Source organism: Anguilla anguilla, chromosome 7 (assembly GCF_013347855.1).
Source record: "Anguilla anguilla isolate fAngAng1 chromosome 7, fAngAng1.pri, whole genome shotgun sequence".
Lineage (NCBI taxonomy): Eukaryota > Metazoa > Chordata > Actinopteri > Anguilliformes > Anguillidae > Anguilla > Anguilla anguilla.
In genome coordinates this window covers 55,233,065-55,253,923 of record NC_049207.1, presented here as the reverse complement: position 1 = coordinate 55,253,923, position 20,859 = coordinate 55,233,065, and the positions used below count along the sequence as shown (strand labels likewise).

At 44.3% G+C, this 20,859-nt stretch overlaps 1 protein-coding gene across 1 annotated transcript in view; it reads right to left on the bottom strand.

Moving 5' to 3' along the window:
- The window catches only part of LOC118231061 (nephronectin-like), a 30,890-nt gene that overhangs the window by 1,793 nt on the left and 8,238 nt on the right, over positions 1-20,859 (bottom strand). Inside the window, exons 3-11 of the mRNA XM_035424502.1 lie at positions 18,433-18,525; positions 10,969-11,088; positions 9,482-9,601; positions 7,632-7,766; positions 7,302-7,424; positions 5,638-6,066; positions 2,478-2,567; positions 1,636-1,734; positions 224-483 (exon numbers count right to left, since the gene is read on the bottom strand). Coding sequence (XP_035280393.1) covers positions 224-483; positions 1,636-1,734; positions 2,478-2,567; positions 5,638-6,066; positions 7,302-7,424; positions 7,632-7,766; positions 9,482-9,601; positions 10,969-11,088; positions 18,433-18,525 — 1,469 coding nt within the window. The remainder of the gene's footprint in view (positions 1-223; positions 484-1,635; positions 1,735-2,477; positions 2,568-5,637; positions 6,067-7,301; positions 7,425-7,631; positions 7,767-9,481; positions 9,602-10,968; positions 11,089-18,432; positions 18,526-20,859) is intronic.

The following is a 20,859-nucleotide window of genomic DNA, read 5'->3' as shown; positions in this document are numbered from 1 at the left end:
ACCTTCCTTCAATTATTCTTACTTTTTCTTAAAAATGTTTGCTACGAGAAAATAATATGGGATTCGTGACACATGCGCAGACCTTTGTTTTTTTGCATAACCCAAGGTGTATGAGATAAATGCCGACTGTTTAAAACTTTTATGAGCAACTCTGTTCATGTGATTAATGTAGCATAAGGAAACAGCCATGACCAAATACAGATAAGAAAAAAATTACACTCACGCTCTCCAGCGCCGCGTCCCACAGCGTGATCTGGGTGTGCCTCCAGCCTTGCCCCCCCGTCCTGCCCCAAACGGCCGGGCTGTCCTGCCCCCCCCTCTGGGCGAACACCTGCAGCGCGCCCACGCGGTGTCCCGACAGCTTGTGCCGGAAGGAGAGGCACAGGTTCCCCGAATTCCAGGCCTTGCTCAGCGGGAGGACCAGGCGCGCCCCGCGTCCGCTCCTCTTGCCCCCCACCTCGGGGATCGTCAGATATTTCCCGCCTAAAAAAAAAACACAGCGTCGTAATCACTGTAATCCCGGCTGTGCTGAAAGAGCCTCTTTCAGGCCCGTTCTTCTTCTTCCTTTATCCTGCACTTTAAGAGCGGTCCCTGCAGCCTGAGTCTTTTCCCCTAACTGTCGAAAATCGCTGCAAAATCACAACCTGCCCGTCTGCTGACAGTTTACTGAGCGGGGAATGGCTGCTCTCAAACGGGACCTACAGATTCTCTCTCTGAAAATGACATGAATATCGTCTCTTAGCGTGTGTATGTCTGAGGCAGTCAAATAATATTTCTTACACAAACCAGGGGCGAAATATTTGGTAGGACAACACGCAAAGTAGATGATAATATTCCAACTGAAATATGTCTGGCGTGTAATCCCACTTGGGGCAATTGGTCATTTATATTAATTCCATTACATTCCTGTGCGTTTTGTCTGCGCAATAATTCACTGCAGTTGTTTTTCCACGTTGCGCTCAGAGAGGCCGCTCTGTGCCGGTGCTGGAGTAGAGACGGAAGGTATTGTCCTATTTCTCCAGCCCTAAGGCAGAGAACAGCCATCACTAAATCTCCGCATGTCCACCCAGCTTAAATACCTCCTGACATTAAGAACAATAAACCACAGAACCCGGCCTGACAGTTTTACAGCTTTCCGTGTCTCGTTATCCGCTGGTGCGTGAACACTTAGTGAGACATGCACTTGTGCACAGAAACACAAGCTGCAATCTGACTGAAAGCTTGCTAGACTGAAAGATTTGTTTTTATAGTTCTGAATACCACCAAGTTGTGCACAGCTGTTCCAATGGGCAAACCTATTTTTCAAAGCGACACTTCTTAATGTAGAAAATGAAGATGGTATCTTGTTCAAATTATGTTATACTGCAGAGAATGTTCTGTTTATTACATTGTGGTGGATGTATCTTGTAGGGATGCACTATAGGGTTCTATGGTCTGTTAAATGTTTATGTTTAACCCCTTAGTGCACATGCCAAATCTGCCCGATCCTTGCCCATTTAGGGGGTACCCTATTTAAAAAGGGGAATATACATAAATGAACATAAGATTCCAGATAAATTGACAGACGCCATGATAAGCAATGATTCAAACCTTTTCTAGACAGACAACACTGCCTGAACAGGAATGTTTTTTTACCTGCCGGATCTGGTGCTGTTTCCCAGTGCAAGTCGCCGTCGCCGTCTCTGATCCAGCCGCACATACCGTTATCAAAAGTACAGCTTAGAGAACTGGCATCTGGAGGAAGAAAGGCTTTCCATAGGTTACAATTCACAACCATTCTGGCTCCAGCCTGCAACAGCTGCTTGTGTAAAAACAGGAAGAGCAGCTGAATGTGACGAGATTACCCCTAGGGGAAACTCAGCATTAATAATGCATTGATATGAAATATAAACTGGTTTAATAGGCCAGCCAACAAAATGCAGCACACATTCTTGATTTGCATAATTTTTTTGCACAGAGGCAAATTATGACTTTGTCAGTCTGATCACCCACCGTGCATTCTGAAAGCAAAGTCAGTGGGACAGAATGAATCTATCATCCCACTGACAGAATAATCCATATGGCTAACTGAGCGTCTTCATTATGCCCGACGTTTCTATATTAAGCCTATATACTCAAACTGTACTCTGTACAGACGTATGCACTAATATGTCCTATGTTATTATGTAATTTGACATTACTCTTAGCAAAGAGCACCTTTCCCTGCAGTTCTCAGTTAATTAGAGCTGAAATGGGTTTCCATGATTACCTCGTTTCACCTGATTACATTTAGGGTCAGCCCAGTGCAGCAGTCCATTTCAATCAAACAATTACAAACTTTCACGAAGAACACTGACATCTAACATTGCTCAAAAAACACTATTGAAAAGTTCCTCTCTTACACATCAGAAAATTATATGAACTAATCGAGTTTACAAATTTAGTGAATTTTATTTTATTTTTTAAACTCAGTATTTTCAAGCTCTCCTCAGCCCTACCTGAGTCATCTTTCAGTGCTTCTGCGACGTTTCCCAGTTCAATATCGAAATTGATATCCAAAACATTGCTGTCCCCATGCTTGCGAGGAACTGGGGGGGGGAAGAAAAAAAAAACAAATGTGTCATTAGTTATGCGTTCAGTGATTCAATTTTCATTTGAGCCCATATCAAGCTACATTTTCATCTTTTGCCGATAGAACTCATGCCTTTGTTTGAATCCACATTCCCAGACTCCTTGTAACTTTAACAATGACTTCCACAACATGTAGAGGCCCAGTGACAATAGCCTTTAAATCAGGAATGAACGGGAAAGAGTGGCACATATTCTTGCACCTCATGAATGAAGCTCTTCACTCTCCTATTTAAACTCGACCAGAAGTGCTCCAGACCAGCCCAATCATTTATGTTCATTTCCTAATTTGGATAATTCCCAGACTGCTTTCGGACCTGCACCTGGAAATGATCAAGTCTGTATTGTCCCTTCCTCTTCATCTTGGGCTGCTCAGCTTTGATTGTTATAAAAGGAACACAATAACCATGGATTGCCTAATCCGTCTTTACTGGAGCTCGCACACCATGATGACATCATTCCACTTGATGTCCAGCCTCCAAAAGTAGGCTGGTTCTATCTATATCCAGAGTCCATCGCTGAGATGAGATCCAGAAGGCTAAATTGGCTCCGTCCAAGAGAGAGCTAGGCATCCCTGCCAAGCAATTTCTGAGCGGCATCAGCTGTTACTGATGCAAGAGCTGAGGAAACAACGCCAATCTCACCCTCAGAAACCCCCCCCCCCCCTTTCTGGCAAACGCTGTAGCAGCCCTCAAGTCACTGGGCCCTTCCAAATCTTCTCTGGAAGACGACGGATTAAAGCTTCGCGCTCCCGTCGCTTCCGAAAGGACGCTGACGAAGCCGAGGAAGCCGAGCGAAACGCCGCACCTCTTAGTTTCACGTCCCGGCTCCCGTTCGCTGGATTACGAGATCTACGGGGAGGCAACGGCCTGACGGACGGGCTCAGAAATGCGATTGGTTAAGATGACAAACACTACCGACCAACCACCGAAGGACGGGGTTAAGCACTCAGTGAGCTCCTTGCCAACTGAGGTGCCGTTTGTTTTTTCCCCTTTATTTAAACAAAAAGCTAGCAGTGACAGATTATAGGATTTGAGGCTGGCTTTCAGGTTATCGTCCGGCTCCAATAAAGCACGTCAGGTGCGATCGTAGCAACTGACAAAATGACTGTTCTGTGCTGTGACGTCCCTCCCTCTCTGTCTGCCAGTGCTTGCTCCCTGTTCTTATCCTTACTGGTACCAGAGTCAAAGAATTACAGTAGCTCCTAGGTGTGCTTAAGTAATTTCCTTCTTACGTGATCCAACAAGGATGGAATTACACGGAATTACACATAGCGGATTTATTTAGAGGTCCGCTACGTGTTTACCAGAGAGAGAGAGAGAGAAAAAAAGCAGTTATGTAGCTGGAATGTTTGTGTAGGCTCAAATGGTCTTCCGGTAAATTTATATTGACATGATTTCATTTCATTACCAGTTACTTTTCATTTAGCGTATACTGCCTAAAAGAAAGTAATATCGAGCAAAATTCACACTGTTTTTCATATTTTGACACCCATTCAGTTTCTCTCCCTGTATTAATTTATTTGAGTCAGCATTTTAGAACCGCGTTTCAAAGATGAATTTCACTGAATTTTCCTTCTCCTGAATTTGGAACAGCATCCTCTTAAAAATCAGACCGGTTAACACTGAGAGGAAATCGAATGTGACAGGGAACCAACCACAACTAATTTAAATGTGTACACTGCGGCAGCCATTGCAGCCAGGATGCACCCAATCCTGACCATCCCACCCTGCCAAACCCTACCCCACTTCCCTGATGCGCATACTGACTGATATACACGCTGACTCTGATATACACATAGACATGTGGAAGAGAGACGCACAGACAGAGAGATTGAGAGAGAAAGAGAGAGAGACAGCGAAGTGGAGAGGATGATCAAGCCTCTTCCAATCCTATAATTATCTCTAGTGCTTCCCTAGATAAAAATGAGTTCCTGTGTGTACTTTGGCAGGCAGCTGGAAATAGACACACATTGTCATGACAGGAATGAGACCGACTGGCACCATCTCCATCAGATATCTTTCAAAGAACTCCAGCTTTTCTTCTTATGCAGAAACAGAAGACAGTGCCACGGGTTATTCTCTTTGCCTTGTAACATTCACTTAAATCTCCCTCACTGCTGGCCACATCCCACTTTGCTTGCTGGGAACATAAATCCTTTTACCAGATGTGAGAAGATGCTTTAGGGCCATCAGTGTATTACCTGTGTATACAAACAATGTGCACTTTTTATCAGTGTGTATGTACGCCATAGCAACAAAGAGTAAAACACATTCATATCAGCATCTCTGCAAATGAATGCAAACGCATAACCAGGCGGCCGATGTGACAGAGCCAGGCGAAATGTAGATCATTACGTTGGCCTCAGTTCAATAACAATTTTGACTCCCCAACGAATGCCAGCACTGAATTACTACTAAACGCAAGTGCTTGTTTTAGTCCTTCACGTGGGGTTGGCAGGCTGAGCAATTACGAAAATGAAACTGCGAGAATGCTCGTGATGAAAAAAGAAAAAAACACAAAAAAAAACACTTCTCGCTTTATGCATAGTTCACATCGAGTCAAGGATGCGTTTTATCAAAGGCACAGCCTTCCAAGCACAATAAACGCCTGCAGAAACACGTGTGCAGGTCTCTCTCTAAACCTCCCTGGGCCCCCTGCTTTAAAACAGCGTGACGTGCGGGAGATGGAGAGGTGGAACGGCGACTGCTCTTACTGTGCACGTCGCCTCTGGGTTTAACCGTGTGACGTGCGGGGGATGGAGAGGTGGAACGGCGACTGCTCTTACTGTGCACGTCGCCTCTGGGTTTAACCGTGTGACGTGCAGGGGATGGAGAGGTGGGTGACGTGCGGGGGATGGAGAGGTGGAACGGCGACTGCTCTTACTGTGCACGTCGCCTCTGGGTTTAACCGTGTGACGTGCGGGGGATGGAGAGGTGGAACGGCGACTGCTCTTACTGTGCACGTCGCCTCTGGGTTTAACCGTGTGACGTGCGGGGGATGGAGAGGTGGAGCGGCGACTGCTCTTACTGTGCACGTCGCCTCTGGGTCTCTGCGTGATCTCGTTGTGGGAGCTGTCGTCCGGGGTCGTGACCTCTGGGACGGGAGGTCGGCGAGCGGTGGTTGAGGGGGCCTCCTGTACGGGCGTGGCGGTGGTGGGGGGCCGGTGAGTCGGGGGTGCGGGCTTGTGCGTGGGGGGGGCTGCGGGCGCCCTGTACGGGGTGATGTGCGGTCTGTGGGCGGGGGTGGGGCGAGGGGTCGCCCTCTTGGGTGGCACAGTCACTGCTGTGGTCGGTCTGGGCCTCCTGGCAGTTACAGGCGCCCTCACTGTGGTAGTTGTCGTGGTAACGGTGGTGGTCCTGGGATCGTATTCTGGGATTCTGTTGCCAAGGGAGACGTTGGACGTTGGGGTTTTTCCTTTTCCCGGCCTGGGGGGTTCAATAGTCACTTTGGGAATGGCTGAAAGGAGAACAGAAAATATTTTATTTATTTGCGGTTTCTGAGAATTCAGGACCCAGTTAAATGCTGGCTATAACAAATTCTGACAAACTGCTCCTCCCTGCAAGCTTCTAATCTGAGCGATTCTCATAAACAAGCTTTCACAATCCTCCATACCGCATTACTTGATGTCCACTTTATCACTCTCAGTCTCCTTGATAAATAATGAATTCTGAGTCAATAAAGTATGAGTCACTTTGCATCTGTTTGGATGAACCTAAGAAATGCTTATAAAAAAAGGTGAAGCAATTTGCCTGCTGACTATTCAAGGCACAAAAAAACAAGTCCAACATCTGTCCATTAATGAGGACGAGGAAGAGGAGGTGAATACTAATTCCTTCAGGGCTGAATTCTCCCTCACCTCAGTTTGCCTCATCCTAAAACCGATTATTTAAAAGGCTTCACGTCCCAGCTGCCAGGGTCACTCTCAGAACCTACCAATATGAAAATCTTACTAAGACCAAACATCATTATGCAGTATTAAGTGCAAATACTCCCCTAAGTATAGTGCAATTTTACACTTACTCCTCAAACTATTGTTGATCACCATGGCAACACAATGACAGAAATAACGATAAAATGGCGCAGGCTACAGTTCTCGCCGAAGTGATCGGGAAGCGCTAAGAAAGCACCGGCGCGTGGATGTCACAGAGGAGATCATTTCGCATGCATTGTGCTCCTCAGAGCTCTGACAGAGCAGACAGAGGGCCTGGCGACTGGCAGGGGTTTCGCCTGTCTGAGGGCAACAGGGTGGTTTTAATGCACGGGACACAAATACAATATTATAATGCAATCGCCATGGCCACCGGGAACATGCTGATTCAACGACACACACTCAGAGCTGATTATGCAGGAATATATTTCAGCACACGATGCATATGATTTACTTTATAATGAGCCCAGCTCTGTAGTTTTTTTCCTCTTTTTTTCCAGTATGGGGGGGGGGGGGATGGGGGGGCTTTGTTGTAAACAGACTGGGAGTCAACACAGACAGGGGCTAACCTCTGTTCCTGCTCTGCACCTTATTGAGGGCTTTTAGTACCGACATGATTGACAGATTCAGCGGAATGAATGAATGCTGCTTTCGCAGATCTGGGCGTGGCAGTTTGGTGTCACCATTAAATTCCCTGTGAAAAGCAGAGACCACAGCCTCACCTGCATGGGCCCCTGAGGGCCCGAGAAGGCGCTCCGCTTACCTTTGCAGTCGTGGCCTGACCCACGGTAGCCCTCCTTGCACTTGCATTTGTAGGAGCCCGGCGTGTTGTAGCACACGGAGAAGCTCCCGCACGGGGGCTGGGTGGAGACACACTCGTTCACATCTGAAAGAACACACAGGCCTCAGCGCTAACGACAGACGCCCCGAATCTGCCTCCAAACCCCACCCACATATATACAAAGGACTACATTTCCCATGATGCAAGAAAACGTGTCCACTCCAACTGTGCCCTCGGGCGCCACACAGAACGCCTGTCTACAGCAGAAAGAGGACGCCGTTTCGCGACGGCCCTGGATGCCCCCCTCGTTACCGTTGCACTGGTATTTCCCCTTGACGTATCGCAGCTCGAAGCCGTCGTGGCACTTGCAGACGTAGCTCCCGAAGGTGTTGACGCACTTTCTGAACCTCGGGCACACCGGTCTGCCGGCGGCGCACTCGTCCACGTCTGAAAAAAAAAAACACACGTCCGCCCGTTTTATATCTTCCTGGCGGAACAGCTTAAGAGGTTTTTTTATTTTTTCCTTCCCTGTCCAAAGCTCTCACCACTATCTCGCTCTCGAGAGGCAATCTTCATTCCAGTGTTTGAGTGAGGGTTTGTATTCACTGCCTACTGCTCTTGCAGAACACTCTGTGGCTTTATGGTTTACTATAGTGATACACACATACGTCATGAATGGGGGAAGATGGAAATAAATATAAAAAGTAAAGGTAGCAAGTTTTATTTTTCGAGTTCAAAGTGGCAGGAAAACACATTTTCAGTGTGAACCAAATCGCACAAAAGATATTTCAGACGCAGCTTCTAGGCTTATTTCCCTGAAACAAAATGACCGTTATGAAAGCATACGTTTTTTTTTTCCAGATGTTGTCAAATGACTGTATGGTAGTGTATGTGGGGGGGTAAGGCTGGACGTGCAGTTTTAACAGTGACCCTTGAATCCTTGGATAACTCAGAGCAGCTCTTCTAGATTAAATCTTCGGATATCTGACTGCAGCTCGGAATAACAAAACTTTTGTCCCCAAACATTAACTTTACTGTTTTCCTAAAATGGCAAAACACTTTATGAAACATAAAGCCATAATAAAGAAACCTTTTTTATACAAGAGAATGTTTATCACTCCAAACTATTTAAGTAACACATATACATTTTGCTCACTCCATTAATCAAACTTTGATTTTAATTGAAATTTTTTTAAACATATTGCAATAGTCTTGAGCATTCATAGCGTTGAGAACAAAAAGCACACAGACTTGTTTTTAGTTCAAACATTCTAGAGTTCAGCGCCTATTGAATGTTTAATCTACACCTAATTTCATTTGATTTATGTAGCGCACATTTTACATCCCAAACCAATCAGAAGGAAAAATCCCCAAGGAAACACAACCAAACAGGGATACTGTACCTCAGTGTCACTGGGGCTGGCCAGTGATCAATCTCTGTACTTAAACATAGAAGGTCATCTACTGCAATTCATTCTACTCTGTCGGTGAAATATTGATCTATGTAACTGAAATAGCAGAATAGGCAATTCCTGAATCCAGGCCAAATTAATCTCACTGTATAATTCACTTAGAGTCATTGATGCGCATTACATAAATTAAAAAATTAGTCGCAAAAGTTTCTCCCTCCAAGCCTCCACCATGAGATAATCCCTTTATTTAAGCAAATAAGCAAATATACAATGTCTAATATATGCAATATATTAGATATTGCAATATTTATTTAAGCAAATAAGCAATATCCCATTTTAAGCAAATATTCATGACTCATTTCCATGATGGCGGCTGGGACATGTTTCTGAGGAAAACAGCACATATCTTCTCTGTCACATCACAAAGCTGTGGCTCTTTCTGTGGGTGTTAGCCACTTTTAGTCTTGGTTAGAGTTCAAACATAAGCATTTGTAATAATAATAATAATGTTGATTAGTATGGTTTTCCATTGCAGTAATGACATGGGTTATTATTCATTTATGCATTCTATTCTTCACGGTCTCCAGTGGAGCTGTTGAATGTTTATATCCAGAGAGACTGTTCATGGGATAAATAAGTCCATTAGAAATGAATGAGTGTCCCACGGTGCTATTTTGGGCACAGTCGCGTAGGGAACGGTGACGCAGGAGGAAGCGGGTACGGCTTTCACGCCCAGGCGCCCGTACGTACCCATGCAGGTCCTGCCATCTGGCGCCAGCCGTAACCCTGGCGACGGGCACTGGCACCGCACCTCGCCCTTCATCACCTGGCACCCGTACTGGCAGTTTGCCATGGCGCAGGTCCGGGTGTCTGGGCAACAAACACAGAAACAGGGGGTGTGACGGGCCAGAACACCGTCAGGGGCACACGCGCGTCTACAACTAAACGGAACTGCACTCCCAATTCATAACAAGTATATTTCACAACGCCCTCAGTTAAAACAAAATGCTATAAATATTATCCCTTTGAAGAGTAGTCTTTTTGGAATTTGTTTGTTTGTTTTCTTCTCAAAATTCCAAGTCAGTGATCTCAGTGTTTCCAATCACCAGGGGTGATTGTGACATCAGCATTAGAATGCTCAGTCAAGAACATGCCAATGGCATATTTTCGATCGCTCACCTTAAAGGGTTAACTAAGAAAAAGGCTTTTGGCGATCAGTTGACCAAGAGGAACATGGCCTTCCTGACTAAAGATGCCAAACTTTATTAGGTTCCTCCTTTCCGGACACAACCTCCCACACTCCCGTTCCCTCCCCATTCCTTTCCTCAAATGTAAACACAACACAGCAGTTCCACTTTTCAGACTACTACCCAACTGGCAACATTTTTACTATTTATGTATATAGTTATTACAATATGCAATTTGTATACAGATCTCTGTTTAACCAGGTAGAAAGTGACATGACGTTACATTTTGACAATATTTTCACAACTTTTGGGGACTTAATACTACATTTCCGTTCGGCAAGCACAGGTGCAAAGAATGGTGCACATTAGTTGAATCTTGAATATCGCTTTTAAAATATCATTTTATTTATTTTTGTTGTTGTTGTTACGCATTTTAACAAATATGGCCACATTTTAATATCTGCAGGCGATCTAAACTCAACGCCATTAAATAGCCGCTCGCTATTCTGAGTGGCAAAGAAAGGCCTGCAGCTAGAGGCATCAAACCGAGCTTCAGAAACGCTTTCGGTCAAAGAGACGGCGCTGTTCACATTCCCCTCCGCTCCGCCATTAGTGCTTCTAACAGAGACATTATAAAAAAGATTTTTCTTCTGTCTTGAAAAGAGTGAAAAAACCTAATCTACCTAATCTTTAACCTAATCAACACTTTTCAAAAGTGTGTGTACTGGTCGCGCGGTATTCACATTCTGCTTCCGCTGAATTCCTTACAGCTAGCAGTAAGAGCTGTGTGTTACATGCAAGGTGAAATTCCTCTCCCTTTTGTATTTTTTCTCAGTGAAAGCCTCTACAGTCAGCCTGGAGGGGTGTACTTGATATTCTTTTGTTCGTCAGTATTGACACAACATCTGTTTATGAGAAGTTACTGAAATGCTTTGGTTTTTAAAAAAATTTTTTATAAATAAGTGTAGAATAACAATATGGATTATGTATCGTTCACCCAGCAGCCCAAGTGAACTGGGTCAGAGAAACAGCCGGCGGTGAAGGACTCACTTCCACACGTCCCGTCGGGCATCAGCATGTACCCGTTGAGGCAGTAGCACTTGTAGCTTCCGAAGGTGTTCATGCACCTGTGCTTGCAGGGGCGTGGCTTCAGTCCACACTCGTTCAGATCTGCGGGTGAAGGGGGCGGGGTTAGAATTTACATCATACAGTAAACAGTCCTACTGCGTTAGCATGAATAGAGCAGGCAAAATTCATCCCTGGCTCACACCAAGCATGCATGTGTGGGTGTGTGTGTGTGTGTGTGTGTGTGAGAGAGTGTGCGTGTGTGTGCGTGCGTGCGTGCGTGTGTGTGCATGTGTATGTGTGTTTCTGTGTGTGCATGCCTGGGTGTATGTGTGTGTGTGAGCATGTGTGTGTGTGTGTGCATGTGAGTGTGTGTACCAAGATTGTCTGTAATAAGCACAGTGCATTGATGCACATAAAAGCAATCTGCTCATTATCTGTAAATGATGAAGAGGCTCCTTCAAGCTTTCCTTCCTGTCTTCAGAACCACCCCAACATGTCTGTCATTAAGTTCAGGAAATGGCAGGTAACGTAAGTGAGACCAGGTAAACATGAGCGTACTCAAGCTGTACTACTACACCAGGAAGGGAAGGTTATTTACTGCAAAAATTATCATGTACTGAAGTGTCCTGCCACCAAGGTAGCACAAAATTAATTATTAAATGTTAACAGAGAATATTTTAATGTAGAACCGAATAACCTGTTAGAAAGGTCTGACCCGGTCCATGCTGCTAACCAAGATTGTGCAAATTCCAGATTCCAGAGGTCACGAATAGTTCAGGCATCAGAGAAATAACATCTAAGATTTCTGTCACATGTGCGTGAGGCCCTATTTGGAATATGAGGACCGCAGGGCTATTAGGAGCACCGTACAGACACAGGATCACAGCTAAGAGTGAGGTCAGGAGCGGTGACACAGTCTAAGTATATCATATCTGCTGTACTGTACAAGCTAAACAGTCGGGTTTTCTAGGCCAGGCAACTCGTGTTTCTACAAGGTAGCCACACCGCTATGAAAATAGACCCAGCTTCGAGTACACCCCTGGCCAAGGCTCGGACCACGCCCCCGCATCTTAGCTCCGGAAAAATGTCCGGTATGCCGCGAGATGTTTTCCACAGATGTTTAATATCTTAAATAGGGGGATGTATCGACTCTGGATTCTCAGCAATGACTGGCGATAACGCGATGAAATGCTCGTTTTCTGGGTTCAGAACTTTCTGTCCATATCCAAAGCAAATATTCTGAAACCTGTCAAAGTATCATCGTTTGCTATGCTTCCCTGTCATTATAAATGAAAGACGTCCTGTATAATGTCCACTCCAGGTTCAGCAGGTTCATGCACAATAATTATTTGAACAAAGCTCTTCCCTTCACATGGCAACAGTAATGGTGGATGTTCTCCTTCATAGAATAGCTGCAGTATTCCAACAGAACACAGGCACGGGGCATATTTTACATGCAATCCTGCGCTCCGCGTTCTTTACATTACACTTGCTCATTCGAAGACCGGCCAGCCAGTTCAGCCAATCATATTTTATTTACACGCCATGAACCCTCGAGTTGCGTTCTTCCAGCCCGGGGGGTTGAGCCCGGGGGCGCCGGAGACGCGCTGTGGAGGTGATGCGCTCACGCGCGCCTTCCTCGGTTTGCCACGTTTGATGGGATATAGGATGTCTGCCTCTGCTTCATTCCAGACGCTAAGGTCATCTCGGAAAGGTCGTGAGGAGACCGACAGCCCGCCGCAGCGGCTGGTGCTCGCACAGAGAGCGGCGCTTCTGTCTGCAAGCCGATCGCTTCTGTGTTGACCCACCTGAACGCACCGCAAACAGGCAGGAGAGGGAGAGACGGCTGTGCTCGTGTGGAAATCAAAGTGTTCCGTCGAAGAATGACTGACTTCTAAGCGGACCCCGTGTTTTCACAGGCAAACTTAAGGTTCATTCAGATTCTTTTTTTTTTTTGCTCTCGAGTGTCATCAACCTTTATACTTTTCAATATAGCACATTAGCTGAAGTATCCTTGTGCTATCACAAGGTCTGAAGCTTAGGTTACCGGCAGACATATGAATCATCATTCAATATGGTTTACTGCTTCTTATTCAGCAATGTGTCACATGCAATACCATAGCTATAAATGGAATTCAGAAAATAAATTTATAAATAAACAAATAAATAAAGGTGCCGGACAGATTCATCATGCATACTGTACATTACGGTTTTGTCAAGGCAAATTAGACTTGTTCCAGCTTAACCCGTTCCGTCTTCGCATGTCCGTTTGACACTATCTAATGTTCCACTGAGCGTTTTAGTTGAGGCATCCCATGTTATCATAAATCGTGTTGTACAAAATTTCATATCTTTAAAATCAGTTCCTATGCCCCGAGGGCGAGGCCCATCTCCGGTGTTACAAGTGAAACGTGTTCAGTCCAATTAAACAAAACGCAGACAATGCATTGTCGGCAGAGACACACTCGAAGTACAATACATAAAAAATAATTTTAAAACAAATAAAGTTCCGATGTAGCAGAAGAGAAATCCTCGCATTGCACAGCGTGTTGCGCCTAAACATTTAACAACACAGTCCTGTAAAGAGAAATAGTCGATAGTCAATTAAAGGACAGAAAGAACGACGTGTACCTCCTGAGCCTTATTAAAAGGAGTAACAGAGGAACAGAGCGAGCAGTAAAGGTGAGTGCAGCAGGGTATTTAATGGCCTTCAGAAGGAAAGGGGATATAAGAAAAGAAACGCAGGACAGAAAGTAAAGGAGAGGGAGAGAGGGAAAGCGGGCTGTCTGGACGAACGAAGAAATGTCCGTAGCATCGGTAGCATCGTGCTCAGGCTTGGCCTTCCAGTCCGGCTACAGATCTGCTTCGTGATGGAGGGGGGGAGGGGGGGGGGGGGGTCTATTCAGTCACAGACTGAGCCAAGTAGAAACGGGGGGGCCGGGCAGGGGGCTTGAGGTCATAAATATCTCACCCTCTGGAGAAACCCCTTTTGCTGGTGGTCCACAGGAAAAAAGATTGGGGGGGGGGGGGTGCTGGGTGGTGACCATCCCTATACTGGGGGGGGGGGGGGGGCATACACCCCTGTTCATCTTCTCTTGGGGTCAGAGGAAAATAAATCACATGGGAGAAGAAAGGAATGAATAGCTGGAACGGACATTACCCTGCAACAGAATCCCAGAGTGTGTGCAGTCCCATCAAGCTGCAGGAGAGCGCGCGGGAAGAGAGCCTGAGTCACTGCCATCGCTGAAGAGAAGTAAACCAGAGCCATCAAAATGGCCATTCGTTTCACACCGTGTGGCTAGCGTCACGACAGGGACGGCTTTGGTCTCTTCCGTGTCCCCAGATTCATCATCCAAAATTGATGAAATTGTGATGTTATGCATTTGCTAGACTCTCAAAACAGATGTGTTAAAAACAACACATAATGTGTCACTTTTTTAAAACACATCTCCGCATCACAGTATGTGCTAAGAAAGTCTCCCTTTGTGACATAAATTGTATATCTGTAACACAAAGGTAGTAACTTTGACGCAAAATGTGGTGAAGGTAACACAAAAAGCAGCAACAAAAAAGTGTGTTGGATATTAACACATCCTTTTTGAGAGTGTACTCTGAAAAAGGTACGAGTCAAGTCGGCTTTAGCAAATGTTTAATGCAGATGCTGCAACATCGAGGACACAGCACTTTCATGGTGCGTTGGGATTGTGATGTGAGCGGATTTGAGCAGTATTAGGTCCTCATCGCTGCCTCCCAGATGATTCTCTTGATCAAAACAAAAGGATCTGTGAAATTTTCACCTTCAGTTCAAGATAATACCTTCAGCTTACTGCTTTTTAAACTCCAGCAGGGCAAGAACGCAGGCTCATTAGGGTCCAAATTCTGCAGATATATTTTTCACGGTTATCAACAGACAGGAAGACAGGATGAAAAATGTCTTACAAGGCTAACGTGCTATCGTGTGTTACCGTTCCAACTACAGACGCCTGCAGCTCCTCCAGACAGCTATGCTAACCTCTGCCCCCTGCGTTGTGATTACTCTGAAAGACAGACATGAACCTTGAGCAAAGTCTAGCTTCATTGAAAGAGTTCAGAGATTTAAAAAAAAAAAAAAAAAAAAAAAGTTTTTCTTTCTTGTTCGAATTACACAATTATATGTACACTGGCCATTTTAGGGCCAATCATGGTGAAGACAATGGAAAAATGACATTCGGTTTCCAAATGAACAGGCCTTTCTCCTGTTTCCTTCCACAGTCCAAATCATACAGGTAGGGCAACTGGAGATTCTGAATTTCCCATAGGTGTGTGAGTGAATAGTGTGTGTGCCCTGTGATTGGTGGCCTGTCCTCTTGCCCAACGCACGATGGGATAGGCTCCAGCCCCCCCGCCCCCACCCCCCCGCGACCCTGCCCAGGATAAGCGGGTATAGATGATGGATGAATGGACAGGCACAAAAATAGATACCATCCCCGAAACCAAAAATGACGCTACAGCACGTAGGTGGCTAGAAATGGATACGAATGGCAATGTAAAGTTCAGGGGCCGGGTCCTGTTGAGTAAGACCGCAGGCTCTAGCTAATGTGATGTGAGCCGAGAGGCTAATGAAGACGCTAACGGGATAATAGCCTGGGGTCAGGGGAGAACACTTTCAGAGCTAATGATCAGGGATGTGGAGAAACGGCTCTGTGGCTCTGCCAACACACCGGTTTAGATCCTTGCTCTGTTTCTCATGAGGAAAAAACAAAATAATGGCATTCCTTATCAGGCATTTAATAACAATAAAAATAAATGGAAAAAAAACAAACCGTTTGGCTGCCTGTTCATTCAGGGAGCAGGGCGATAATCAGCTGGATCACACGCAGAAAGAATCGTCTAATTAAAACAGCCTGATGAGGCAGAGAATAATGAAGTCTCATCCCACACCTCCCTGACTGGATTAGCTTCTTAATGAGTTTATTTGTTCTAAGGAACAGAGCCCACTTGCTCTATAACACGGAGCTATTTAACCTATTTGAAGAGTAGGTTTTTTGGAATGTTTTTTTTTTCTTGTCTTTTTTTCAAAATTCAAAGTCAGTGTTCTGGAACTGTTAGATAGCATTAGAATGTTCAGTTAAGAACATTCTTATCACGTTTTTGTGATCTTACACCTTAAAGGGTTACAGTAAAGTCTGGCTGGACCTCATATCACATTGTTTAAAATCACTGCAGTATCACTGCACATGTAATCTGACTCAGTATTCTGTGTTGGAACTTGATTAAAGTTCAGCTCACTCCATGCGCGCTGTGTGCTAATTTTATTTTGGTTTAAATGAGGGAATTCAACAGGACTCTTGGGATAGCTGCTTTGGAGGACATGTGATTTCCCCAGAGCAATAAAACAGAGCAAAGAGTAATTAATGCTTTAATATCGCAAACTAAAAATGGAGTCTCAATTTCTCTATTAGCCCAGGCAACCATATCCATAAGCATATAAACATATGGAGGAGGTATGTATATTCTTCTTGAGTGCCATCAGTCTTTCAATATAGACACATTAGCAGGAGGAACACTGCTGCTAGTTAAAACGTGCGTGTGAGAAGTAAGATGCTTTCATTTTTGGAAGGCATTGCGCATGCCACTCAAATGGCTGTTACTGGATGTGGTAGAAAGACACGTTAGTCCCAAATTAGTTTTCGGTCAGAGGAAAGAAGTAGTGTCCTGCCACAGCCTTTGTGTTCTGTGACAAGGGATGTCTCAACATACAGTATTCATGTACAATACTCTCTTGACAGTCTCCGCCATGTTTTTTTCCCTGACATATGTCCTCTGGAAATGTAATGCAATAAATAATCATTACAGTACATAGGCTCTGTTAACCTCAATAACGCTATTAGAAAGGTTGCATCTATCCAGGCAATACCACAACAGGGTAACCAAAGACAGATAGCTCATATAAATATTGCTGAAAGAATTTCTCATTTTTAATTACAGGGTATCCGATTTCTGTTTAACGGCAGGGATTAGTGTTTCAAGCACCCGAATCCATTGAAGGGGATATTTAATAGGCCAAATTAAATGTGTCTGCTTCTCACAGCTGTATGGTCGTATCACCACACTCCGATCACAGTTCATTTAAATGTATTTTCTTGACTTTATTTCAGGTCCCTGCTTTAGATGTTACCTTTAAAGAAACTGCCATACTACTGATACACTGATCTGTTTAGTCAGTTTCTGTGCAATATGGAAATTACACAATCCAGAATGAAAATAATATTTAAATCCCGACTGAATTTCCCTTTCAGAATAAAAGCCGCTCTCGTTTCTTCACTTCCCGTAAACAGATAAATTCCTGCTTTTGTAATGAAGTTGGACAATGAGACCAGACAGACGGAATCAACTAAAGTAGGATATTTCTTTTTTGAGACACATCCACACTGGACAAATTGCTATTTATCAGTATCATAACTATTGTGCCTGAAACTCATCCATAATTCAGAGCCAAAATTTCTATAATCATGCCTATCAATCAGTGTTTTTGTAAGTACAAGTTGGTGCCATGAATTTGCATATATAACAGCAAACGAAAGCGAAGCTCGAGTTCCAGCCGGAACTCCTCGCTGTGTATCAATCTGAAATTCAGCCCCCCCCCCCGTTACTTCCTTTGCTCCAGAATTATATCTGTGCGCAAGCCGCGCTTCAGGACTAATGAAGTGTTCCCACACGCACAAGGTTAATAATGATTCAACTGCCTTTTTAAACGCTCAAGCTACTATGTCCGTGCTGGTCCGTCTCCTCGTTCTTAAATCCACAAGGGGGGGGGGGGGGGGGGGGGGGGGGGGGGTAAAGGTAAAGAGACGCTCAAAGTGAAATTAATTATTTATGAAGCAACTCAGATTTTTTTTTTTCCATGCAGAGAGAGCAGTCAATGTGTGGAATAGCCTGCCAGGTCATGTAGTAGAGGCAGAAACTCTGGGGACTTTCAAGACTAGGCTTGATACGTTGTTAGATACCATCTAGTCTGTAGGCAATCAGAGCACTAATTTAGTCAGGAAAATGGCTGACAGCACTGTTGGGCTGAATGGCCTGTTCTTGTCATTATATTATGTGATGCTATGTTATCTCTCTGTAGCATCGCTCTGCACCACCATGTTTGTACAAAGAGCAGAGTTGGGGTGCCCCACGGACCCTAAACGAAGAGACGTTCATCCTAAATTGTTGGTCGTGTAAACACAAGTTGCTCTCCCACAAAACCCTTTCTCCGGCACACACACACACAGATCTCAGGCCTACCTTGACTGCAGGTCTTCCTGCACACACACACACACAGACTCGGGTCTTGGGCCTACCCTGATTGCACGTCTTCCCGCACACACACACACGCACACACACTCACTTGGCTCTTGGGCCTCCCCTGATTGCATGTCTTCCCGCACACACACACACACACACACACTCGGGTCTCGGGCCTACCTTGATTGCAGGTCTTCCCGGTGAATCCTGGGTAGCACTTGCATTTGTCCGGTCCAATGCACTCTCCGTGCTTACAGCCATACTGGCAGACAGCTGTCAGGACATAAAAAAACAACAGGACGACGAGTTAAACAATTTAATGGACCGTGATCGATAACACGAATAAAATGGCTAGTCCAGCATCCATATCTACTCAAAACAGCCTCTTTTTGTCAAATAAAATATGCCCAGGACAATAGAAAATGAACGTGTGAGCTGGTTTAGAGCATGTATCTGTTCATCATTTATTGTCTGCATTTAGGAGGCAAGAATGTGTAAAAACTAAAAGCTTAAAAGCTGCTACAGAGTCCCCTACTGTTCCTTGTTTGGCAAAATATTTTGTGGCAAGTTTGGCCTTTAGGGAGATAACAACGCCTCTACCCAGATAGAACCATCAATGAGCCAGGGGTCTGCATATCTCCTCAAGGAAAACATCACCTAATTTTCAGGGCTATTCTGTCAATGCTTTACAACATTGTGCCCGCTTTTTTCCTTTAACTGTGTTTAACTACTACTCAAGACGAGTATTGCAGTTCTACACATCACAGGCTTGCAGCCAAGTATTATAATTGCCGTTAAAAGATTCATTAAATATGTTGTGACACACAGTTTCAGCAATTAATTGACTGCGAGAAATATCCTTCTGAGGCAGCTTTGTAAATAAAGCAAGTATCATGCACTTTAAGTGTCCAGATATTCCTGGTAGATTCGGCCAGGTTAAAACCCCCAGAATTGTACCGCATACCAATCTAATGTTCTTACCCTTGATATGTACGTGTACAGAATATTATTATTCAGCGTGAGTATTCAATGAGGCTATCTTTCCTTGAAGAATTGCAGGATTCGATTTTGTGACATTGCTGTGTGAATTTAGAGGGCTATATGATGCACAACCTTGACACACAAAAAAATTGCAATCCTATGTACTTTAAGAACTGGTACTTCACACTTATTTTTTTCTGTATCTAGCCTTTATGACTTGTAGTTCTAATAAAACTCATTCTAATAAAATATCAGATGTTAGCCTTTATATATGTATATATATATATATATATATATGAATACGAGGAAATGCATCTCCCAATATTCACAGCAAACACAGGAGATATGATTTTGGCAATCTAAGAGAAAGTGTTTCTTTATCACAGGCTTTGTGTTCTAGAAACTTCCACAGCACATGGAAGGAATGCCTTCAATAATGCTAGTTTGCTCATAGAGCTGTAGCTTCTTCGTAGCATCACTTAGCCTCCATCTTCCTCAAAACATCATAGTTCTCGTTTTGAAGCAAATTACCATATCCGGACTCAGCCGGGAAGCAGCTTCGTCCTGTATTTAAAAACCTGAATAATGGCATTCAGCGATGACATATTAATTTTCACTCTCGCTGTGCGTCTTCACGTCGTGCTCCTCGCTGAATGCTAAGTCGCTGAAACTGTTTTGCATGCCCGCGTCACGTGACACCGAGCATGCTGATTGGTGCAGCCTTGACCTATTATCTCCTGGATGTATGCGAAGGCAGAGGCTTGAACCATCGCTGAAAGGGACCTGAGAGAACTCAGGCATTTCAAAGGCAAGGAACCACATTCAATTTAGTCAAGACTCGCACAGTAATTATTATCCAAGAGTGATTTCTGACAGAAGTGCGGTTTTGCCGCCGAAGGACAACTTTATAAAACAGCGCAGCGCGGAGCAATGTGTTGAGCTAACCTTGGGGCCGGCACCTTATCCCGACTACTCTGTGCCTTATGATGAAGGATGCTGCAGCACAGATGTGAAAAAGAAAAGAAAAAAACATGCCAGGCATTTGAAAAAAATTGAGACAAACATGAAATCAGGCTGTCATTATTTGATCAAGAGACATGCATCCATGAAGTTAAACAGACACTAAGACTCACAGAAACAGTCATGCAAAAATAAACGTATAAGCACACACACAGTCTTTATAATATTCCTCATCCAATACATGAAACAGCATGCATGAAAAACACACACATTTGCAGGGGTAATAACCTGATATCTCTTCGAAGAAAGAAAAATCTATTAAATAATTAGGCAACTCATGCAAAAATAGAATCACGTGTTTAATATGGCAATTCATCTACATTTGTTTTGCATACAAATGGCCAAATTACGGTTGTGCCTGTGTCTGGCTCCCGTCCTCTCGGGTAGTAGGGCCCAGCCTGTTTAGTAATGCAAGGGCCCATTTTGTGAGGGTGCATTTATGAGCCTTTTTCAGAGGGAGTAAAATGGAATACAGCGTAGAGCATCAAATGTGCTGTTTTTATTTTAATTTTTAATTTTTAAAGGAATAATAATAGCATATATGTAGTTGCAACACGAACTCCTATTGATAAATTGGAAATAAAATATGTTCTGTGTAAATAACAC